This window comes from Misgurnus anguillicaudatus, chromosome 10 (genome assembly GCF_027580225.2).
Source record: "Misgurnus anguillicaudatus chromosome 10, ASM2758022v2, whole genome shotgun sequence".
In the NCBI taxonomy this organism is placed as follows: domain Eukaryota; kingdom Metazoa; phylum Chordata; class Actinopteri; order Cypriniformes; family Cobitidae; genus Misgurnus; species Misgurnus anguillicaudatus.
This window is the reverse complement of record NC_073346.2, coordinates 35,034,621-35,044,544: the sequence shown is the minus strand read 5'-3', so window position 1 is coordinate 35,044,544 and position 9,924 is coordinate 35,034,621. Positions and strand designations below refer to the sequence as shown.

Genomic DNA, 9,924 nt, shown 5'->3' with positions numbered 1-9,924 from the left:
AATCCATTGTTGTCAGACGTACAAAGCAAATGAGGTTTCATAATATAACACACTCAATTGCATGACCTTCAAAAAGCCTCATTTCCTAAAGCTGGCTTGAAAAGCAGAAATGTCTCGTGCATTGCACTATCTAACCAACAACTGAGACTATACACGCATCACAACAGCAGGATAAAATGCAACGAAGGGCGACATGTGAGTTGAAGTAGTTGTTTTAACTTTTCAATCAATTTTAGGAAAACTTACTGACTTCTCATGAAGGTGAGCTCAAGTATTTCTTATGCATTTGTACTGTATCTCTCCTCATGTCTACAACTTTTTGTTTGTTCAGTAATGGTGAAATGTTGTCATATATTGACATATTATATTTGCACATTAATTCGTGTTTAATTCATGCTATGTTTGTATAAAGTTACAATTGAAAAGCTTTCATCTTGCTTTCAACCATGGAAACGTTAACTTACCTAACTATCAAAAGTAAAACATATTTTTACTGTAAGTAAACCAATTCATAACACTAAGGTTAAAATAATATATATATATATACACCCAATTCCACTCCCACACATAATTTCAATTTTATGGTATAACTACATTTCGTAAATATAAAGTTTATATACAGTCTTATTTCTCGCCTTCGTCATTAGGTAATTCTATTGGAGGATGATCGCGCGCCTCCGCCCAGTGATCAGCAGCGCGAGCGCCTTTTGTCCGAGCGGGCATCTAAGTGGAACACTCCATTCAAAAAATAGGGGGAATTCTGTCAGACCAAACGTCCATAAAGTTTAATTTTACACAACTATCGGCAAATCATTTAAATTCTGTTGAAGTAAATCAATGTATACGTTTACAAAATAAGTAACATATTTCGACATATCTCCTAAAAATCGTCTTTGTCAGCGGTTGGGTGAAGCGAGATCACACCCATAAGTCGGTTTGGAAGCGTCGAAGAGACCCCACAATTCTCCCAGCCGCACGCTGAGAGATGGACGGGAGAGCGTACGATACGTGCACGCGCGGGCGACGCGGATGTTACGGGCAGTCTGAACGCTCACAAACGGCTTTATCGGAGTCTCCCGTCTGAGCGAAGTTGTTCATCGGATGTCCGTTTGTATCGAGTCGGAGTAGTTTGGGGAAGTGCTGGATCTATCTCCGTCTGTTCCTCCGCCTCCCATCTGTGCTTTTTTGGGGGATCTCTGGTCTAACGGCTTCCCGGTTTTTAGAGTCTGTGGTACTTTTGCGCGATCCGGATCGCCAACGCATCATTACGCATAAAATAAGGATGTAAGGAAAAGAGTTGATGTGGGACGTAAGTTTGGAAACGCGAGCTGATCCATACACGGATCTCAGCAGGTCACTCCCGCCGAAGCTCGAGATAGGCATGGTGGTAAGTTATATTTCTGTATTAAACTCTTAACGGTATGTTTATATCGACGTGTGAGTCGTTTTACACGACCGATCTTTTCAACAGCCTTCACTTTTCCTCCCACCCACATATTTATTTTTATTGATGCTGCTGTTGTTGCCTTAGTTACAGCATCACATCAGCATCACCAACATACGGAATATGACAAACTGCTATTGTCCCTTGTTTTGATTGTGCCCGGTGGCTTGAGTGTTTTTGAGGGGAGTTTGAGCCCCTCCCTGTCAACAGAGACCCTTCCCACAAACATCATAATTCCCCTGGGAGTACAGCTCCTTTATTAGGTGTGATTTCATTTTAAAACGATGATCGTCCATTGTAATGTGCAGTGCTCGTCATCAATAACAATTGAAGTTGACTGACATATTCATGATCTGTTGTTTTGGTTCCATTAAAGAGAACATCCCTCATCCTGATGTAACAAAGACAGCATCCCATGAAACTCCATGTACCTTTCTTTTAAGAAAAGGTTCCACACATAACCTAAAATAGTTCCTCTATTGTATCACTGCAAATTAAATTTTTTTAAAGTGTGTGTGCAGCTTCAGTTTAGTCAAACTATTCGACTGATCTGATCACTGTTTGCACCGCATGGTTTGTGTTAAAGCAGTGGATCTGCCGGTCTAGCTGGAGACAAACTAAATAACAAACATGATCAGTTTGTATAAGCTTGACATCTCGGGAAAACACAGGTTTGTGTTTGTGTTCAGTCAACATTGACTAGTTAGCAGTTGAATTATTGCTAACATGTAGCTACATTTCTATTGAGGTCACCCCTAAGAGTTACAAGAGGTGAAATTTGATGATTTTGATGTGATAAAGAGCTGTCACGCACATGTTAGTTTGTCTTGTTAAAGGAAGAACAATGAAAATTCACACATTTTTGGGATTATTATGCACCATCACATTTAATGTTAGAACAGTGATGTGTACAATTTATGTGTATAGCAAGCAATTAGCAAAGCCATTGTTATTGAAAATGGGTAGTTATGCATTGCACCTGATCTCTGCCAGATTTTACGAGGGTGAAATGCACCATTGTGGTTTAGCAGTGGGCGATCAAGGTGTTTAATTATAACCACAGCGTCCTGGTCTGACAGTGACGGTGTGCAAAACTTGGCAGTCTGTCTCTTGAACCTTGTGTCTAGTAGTTTACGACTCCCAAATATCTATCGTAAAAGACGTTTGTACCCATTCTTTTGACAGCCTTGATTTGATTGTCTTGACTGTGGCAATGGTTAGCAGTGGGCGTATAATAAGGTCTAAAGTTCCTTCTAGATGTTAAATGTCTAGGAAGAGAATGGCGCAGGCCATATGTTCAGTTTGTGAGAGTTAGTAATAATATTCAATAGCCAATCCATCATCAAAAAAGGCATCCATACAATTCCATAAACGATAAGTTTCTGTGAGTAAGCAATTAATATTTTATTAATACATTTGTTTAACGATCAATACATTGCTTTTGAATGTAAACACATCTAGATTAAAAATTGCGGCACGCTAACTTTGCATCGATACGCAAGTCGATCATTGGTTCTTGCAATCTTGTTACTTACACGTGTCATGACGAAACGCGCAGTCACGAGACATGAGGTCATTTTAAATATGTGGTGAACTATTCCTTTAAGACCAACCAGCGTTGTCTCTTGTGATGTTTATCTAACTGACAGATGAATGTTTGGTCTTGTTTTGTAACTGTAAAGGAAGGACCAAATTAAAAAAAGCATATCGATATGCAAATAAAACCCCACACGTAGTGTCGAGTAAAGCATCACATGTTCATACCCCAAGAAAACATCCTGCTTGCATCATAGAAAGCAGCATTACGCAACCTGCGCCTCCATCCTTCACTGCCACTTGGGCTTTTGCAAATAGATGAAGAACTCCTGGATGTCTGAAAGAGAAAGAGAGAGAAAGAGAGAAAGGGTAGGGCTACATAATGCCTGCCAGTCTTCATTTACATCATTATCTCATCTGTTTCCTGTTTACCGCTCGAGTCGTGTGTCTCTCAGACACTTCCCCTGACTGCTCTTTTCTCTTCAGATGATGAAAAGGTTGGACATCTGTCTTATACATTGTGTTGTGTTTGTCAGGCGTATCATATAAAGTGAAGGTTTTATGCGAAGGTTAATTCACTGATGCTTCACAGATTTGTAGTGGTGTGGGAGATGATGTACAGAGTGGGGAAGCTATTGCAAAGGGGACGATGCTGCGTGGTTGGGAATCTTAAAGGGATAGTTCACCCTAAAATGAACATTTTCATTTACTCATCTTCTAGTTTATACAAACCAGTAAAGATGTTTCTATTGTGGAACACAAAGGAGTTTAGGCAGAAAGTGTCTGCAGACAATGGACAGGGTGGGGCTGGGCGATAATGAGCTAAATTAATCAAAAATGCATATCATTAATTTTGTGATGAATGCCAATTTACGATTAATATATCTGTATTTCCTATAAAGTGAAATACATGTTTACATGCAAGGCAAAGCCCCATTAGATGTTACAAGCAGCGTATGATGAAAATAAAATGTAAAGAGAGGCTTGTTGCAAAGCTACTGTATGTCTGACCTCAGTGTACATTTCTGGCCGAGCTTTTGTTGCAAAGGAGACGATAATGAATGCGTTTACATGCACAGTCTTACGCCGATTATGCTTAATAAACGGATAACACGTGGGGTCATGTAAACGCGTAAATCGGTTTTCTTTAATCGGGGAAACCCCATAAACGGCGTAAGCAAAAAACGATCGGCACAGGTAGTTTTTTGCTCATTACGCCGATTTCGCGTGGCATGTAAACACCTTAACTGGCTTTCTCATGGTTTTGTCCATGTGCGCATGTCTCCGCGTATGAAAGATAAAAGTCACACGCGGAAGTAAGCGGAAAGTAACGCATAAAAGTCTCCGCTCGACTAAAGCAGTTGGCAGAGAAACTGTTAAAATAGCAGCTCATGTTACGTTTACAGGTTCTGCAGACACGAGAAGACATACAACAATACAGCTTAAGCAGGGCTCAAAATTAACTTTTTTTATTTGGTAGCACGGGTGCTCCCAACTTTAAAGAGTTAGGAGCACCAGCAAAAATTTAGGCGCATCCATCCAAAAATTAAAAAGCATCACAACTACAATGTAAATGTTAATAGATTTATTTGATTAAAAATAAAACACCACCACCAGCTTTGCACATCCTATGGCCAGCATTTAAAATTTGGTCTTCTATTTTATTTTATTTTATTTTATTTTTTGCTGCATAAATTCCTAAATTAATACCCAAATGCTGTTGAAATAGTATAGCAGCAATAATAATTTAACAATTAACATGATTAAGATTACAATAAAAAATCTCGCAAACACGTAAAACACTGATTAATTGTGACATTACAAAAGTGACCCTAATATAGAAGGCTAATATATATTGGTATTGACAACTGCATTACCAGGATGCTTTTACTACTAAATAGGCAATGTTTTAAAAAATACAGCAAAAACATACCATCAGCATTGTCGTATTCCACAGCAACATGGACCACAAGGATGTTTGTCGAATGTCCATTCACCAGCACATGCGCACATACACCATCAAACACACTTTGACAGACAGGTCGGTGTCTCCATCAATAATAAACACATTTGTCATGACACGTCTTGTGTTTTTGGCACTTTCGCCATGTTTAAGCAAGGTACGTCTGGCGCTTAAAATGTTTTGATTCCGCCATTAACGCCGTTTTACAGGATTTATAGTAAACACAGTAAGTTACATTTTCATAGCGGAGACACTCGAAATCTTTAAGCCACTCTCTCTGAAAGGCTTAACGTCAACTCATATTTTCCAGTGGCGGAGTTACATTTGAATCCGGATCGTCGTCAAAAAATACAGTAATAACCTTGGCTGTAATCGGCTCGCTCTCGTCATGCTCGCGACGCGTTCGTCTTTTCACATTTCCGCGCTTCACGGCAAAGGAATGACTGACGCTCATATTAGCCAATCTGCAGTCTTCATTAAACGCAAGAACTTAATGGTGAAATTTTATTTGTTAAGTATTGTTGGAGAGAACACTGAACCTGGGACAGCGCCAGCACGCAGGATCACAATCAACTCGCGTCACAACAAAATGGGCAGTCGCACAAATGCTCCCAAATATATTTTAAGGTCGCACAGATTAAATTTCGGTCGCATATGTGACCAAAATGGTCGCAATTTCGAGCCCTGTTAAGACAGATATGCCGTCTGCTTTTTGAACGACTATTGTGTATTATAGGTGGTGACGTCACTGCATGCGAGAAAACTGATAATTCTGCAAGTCCCATGTAAACGCAGTTGTCTGCATAGCCGGCTTATTGATTTGCATGTAAACGCATGAAAACAGTTTTCTGTAATAAGTAGATTTTTGATAGTTATCCGCTTATTCTGTGCATGTAAACGTACTCATTGTCTCATTCTGTAACCCACTGGGAAAAATACTGATATATTACCAAAACGTAGTGAAAATGTTGTACTTGACAGCCTCTGATGACTGTATGTTCTTGTTGAATGTAAAAGAGCAAAACTTTCTAATAATATTTTCATTTTGTGTTACATAGAAGAAAGAGATTTTTTAGGGATTTGGGGAAAGAAGATTGTTCCTTTAAGGTGCTGGAGAGCTTATGTCTTTTGTCACATCAATTATTGAGCCCCATAACAGCAAAATGTGCCATCAGTTGTACAATCATGTTCATTCTTGCAGTGGTTGTATGTTTTACAAGTTTTTTTTGCCTCAGGTGGCTCATAAAACTGAAATACAATTTTAGATCGAAAGAAAATATTATAGGAGGGGAGGGAATTTAGCTTTGAAAGGGTGCTGTGATGATTTTTTTGTTTCTGGTTCTCTGGGAATTTTTTGCACATTTTCTGAAATGTATGAAAACCTAGTTATGCAGAACATCATCTACTTTACTTGACCATAGTTGTTTGTGGTTGTCAACACTGTTGATGATGAAAGAGCAGAATGGTAGAAAAGAAACATTCAGTTCATTTAACCCCTTAAATAACTTATTTAACACAATATTTACTCCAATTATTATTATAATATATATGTGTGATAAAAGTGTTTAACTACATATGTGATTATATAGTAAATGTTCCTGCAGTGTTGCTCATTTTTTGACCTATTTTTGAACAGCTGTGACAGTGACCTTGTTCCCAGACTTGCATACAAGCTGTGATGCCCCTGACATTGATGCCTTTAGGGCAAATTACAGAAGAGTCAAAGTTTAGCCAGTGGAATCTCAATATCCTGCCAGCCCATATTTTATCATGGGGCAGTTTCCCAGACAGGGTTTATGTTAATCCAGGACTATACCTTTGTTATTGTAGGTCATTTAACATTCTAAATGGCAGTGGAAAAAGTAAGTGAACCCCTAGAATTAATAACTGGTTGACCCCCACCCCTGGCAGCAATAACCTTAACCAGGGACTTCCTGTAGCTGTGGATCAGACCTGCACATGGTTGTGGAGGAATTTTAACCCATTCTTCCTGTCAATGAACGACCAATGTCGCACACCTGTGTGTTCCGGTTAGGTGCGCTGGATAAAGAGACAATAATAGTCCACCAAACATATATACACAAGAGATATCTAAGAGATAACTAATAACTTGCAAAATATTAAATTAATTTATTGCGACGTTTCGATTGTAAGATCTTCTTCGGGCATATGCCATTCTGTTGTGCACTTGCTCCTGTGTTTTGCTCCTTAGTTGTCCTGTTGCATCACCACCTTTTACACAGTTGCAGCTGATGTACAGAAATTCTCACATTATCCTGAAGAATTGTCTGAAATACTTGGAATTTCATCCCCCCCCCCCAATAATTGCAAGCTGGCCAGGCCCTGATGCAGCAAAGCAGGCCCAAATCATTATGTTTCCTCCACCATACTTTACAGTTGGGATGATGTTTTCATGATGATACGCCCTTTTATACACCAAAAACATACACAAAACATTTTGCCAATAACGCAATGGAGTGTCAATCTGCTCTTTTGCAAACTTCAGGCGTGCAGCAATGTTATTTTTAGTAAGCAGTGGCTTCCTTCGTGGTGCCCTGTCGTGGGTACCCTGCTTGTTCAGTGTTTTATGTATTGTAGACTAATGAACAGAGATGTTAGCAAGTTCCAATGATGCCTTCAAATCTTTGGCTGTCAGTCAGGGTTGTTTCTTTACCTCATTGATGAGTCTTCGTTATGCTGGACGCTCACTTCTAGTAGAGTAGCAACATTCCAAAGTGCCCAAAGTGTCTCCATTTTGGTTCGCTTGACTGGTGAATTTCTTAAGTCTTTGAAATAACTTTGTGACCCTTTTCAGCTTTATGTAAAGCAACAATTCTTGATTTGTAGCTACTAAATAAGCTTTTTTTGGTGAGGCATGGGTCACATAAGCGTGTTCTTCTTTTGTAGAGAGCAAACCAAAAGTTTGAAGGGTTTTTATCAGTCAAAGTAGCTATAGTCCTATAGTAGCTATAGCGAAATGTGACGCAATTAAGCATATGTGCTTGGCCATTTCGGTGGGTGCTCGAGCCGTGCCCCGGAGCACCCACAGGATCGGCACTTATGTGCGTGTTTATTGTAGCACTTCCATTTGTGAAACAACACGGAGTTCAAGTGAGGAACCGTACTGGGGTTATACTGTTTCAAGCCGTGCTGGAAACTCGTTCTGATGGTATACTGGTAGCGCAGATGCTTTTTCGCAACCTTGAGTGACCAAGAAAGATTATCTTGCCTCATTGTTCCGCCCCCAAGCCAATGGGTCATCACTGATATTAGTTGCTTCCTCTTGCAAATAGCGCATTAACTCCGAGTCTACTGGCTGTTTGTGTTCACACAAACATGAAGACATCTCGCTAGGTGAGATTGTACTTTATATTTTTATAGTTTGTGACGTGCACACCACCGCAGGTTGCACTTTACCACCGCAATAGTGCTGCACCACCGTAGTGCATCTCATCACCGTGGTGGTGCACTGGTTATAACAACAGTCACAGCCCTAAATATAACTGGATCAGCTATGAGGATGATAATGATGGTCTGATGATGGATAGTTTTGCATCTCTTAGAATAAGTTAGCAGAACAGTCATGTTTTACAATGTTTTAACATTTTCCAGCGGAAGTGTGAATAAAGTGGGGTTTATAGCTGAAAACCAAACAAGTATGTGTTGTAATTTATTTAACTTTATTTTAGTCCTGCATGCTGATTGGTCAAAAAGCTTTATTTATGATATAGCCCGTCTTCATTTACCAGCTATTATTTAAAAACACGGATAATTTTTTATGTTGTACCAACATTCTGTTACTGTTTAACATGTTGGGGACTTTATCTTTAAATAAAAAAGATGTGGCTTTTACATCTGAGCTCTTTATTTGTTCCCTTTGTGCACATTTGTGGTAATGTTCATATATCAAAATGACATGCAAGACTGTGGCATTGTACATATAGTCATGACTCATGAACAAAGTGTGTTTTTTTAGGCACGACGTGTGACTATAGGACAAAGAGTTTGGTAGGACAACTACAAATTTAAAGTAGATGCAGTCTTTGTTTATCGTATGTAAGCAAGTGTTCACTTTTTCTCATGCCATTCGTGTAAGCTTTCTTCTTTGTCGTGGTCTTTTGAGTTGGTTTATGCTGTGGTTAATTCATCATCAGAATGATTCATTGAAGTTGAGCGTTTGACACAGAGGAAACGGTGAGCTTTTCTGGTCTTATCGCAGTTTCTCACAGTTTATGTAGTGTTTGTAAAAAAAGGCATTCTTGAGTTTCAGTTCGAACCACTTTTAGGTTGCCATGGCGATGCGTTTCCCATCACGTCATGTAGCAGCTCTTTTCTGCTCCTGTCTTCCATGTGGAGGAGATTCACATTCCTCTCTGCACTTCATTTGTCTCTGGTTTATTTTCAATGAATGAAGTGAACCAATCGCAGGTCCTGTTAATGCAGTTGCTTTGAACCCGTGCCCAAAACGTGAGCCTATGCCAAAACAAATGGCCTGTGCTCACCTCCCACAACCGGTACGTGTGTGTGTGCTAATAGAGCTACTTATATTGATTGAAGTTTATTGTACATTTTCTTGTAAAAAAAAAAAGGAGAATGAGAGCTTTTTGGAAGCTGACCGTTGTTGCTAAACTCATTTGGCATTGGCACAATTTCTCTTTCCATGGAAATAGTTGACCTACATATTTTTTCTTTTAATGACGTTGGAATCACTAGTATATGCAGTATCATGTTGTCGAACTCATTTGGCAGAAACCTTTTCTGTAAATCAGATCCAGATGTGACTTAAGTCATTGGCAGTCTTTGTATGATGGAATTTAATGATCGAAGCACACCAGGTATGAAACGTCACCTATGAACAAGACGCAAAGTCTAAAACCTGGCCCTGGAGTATAAATTTTTTTTATACGTCTTGTCGGTGTACACAAACTGTCGAACGCACAGCCTTGCAAAGTGTAGTTTATTTGACTCATTTCTGTACACA

General features: G+C 39.3%; 1 protein-coding gene across 13 annotated transcripts in view; it reads left to right on the top strand.

Moving 5' to 3' along the window:
• The first annotated feature begins 61 nt into the window (after positions 1-61).
• arhgap33 (Rho GTPase activating protein 33) overlaps positions 62-9,924 on the top strand; it is a 66,611-nt gene continuing 56,748 nt past the window's right edge. For 3 of the 13 annotated variants that reach the window (XM_073872475.1, XM_073872477.1, XM_055211140.2), the window contains exon 1: positions 62-195. In XM_073872475.1, the coding sequence (XP_073728576.1) occupies positions 177-195 (19 nt within the window). In that variant the 5' untranslated portion in view covers positions 62-176. Of the gene's footprint in view, positions 262-832; positions 1,388-3,309; positions 3,478-9,924 lie in introns of those variants that run through there. The other 10 variants (XM_073872476.1, XM_073872482.1, XM_073872478.1 and 7 more) reach the window with 6 other exon arrangements.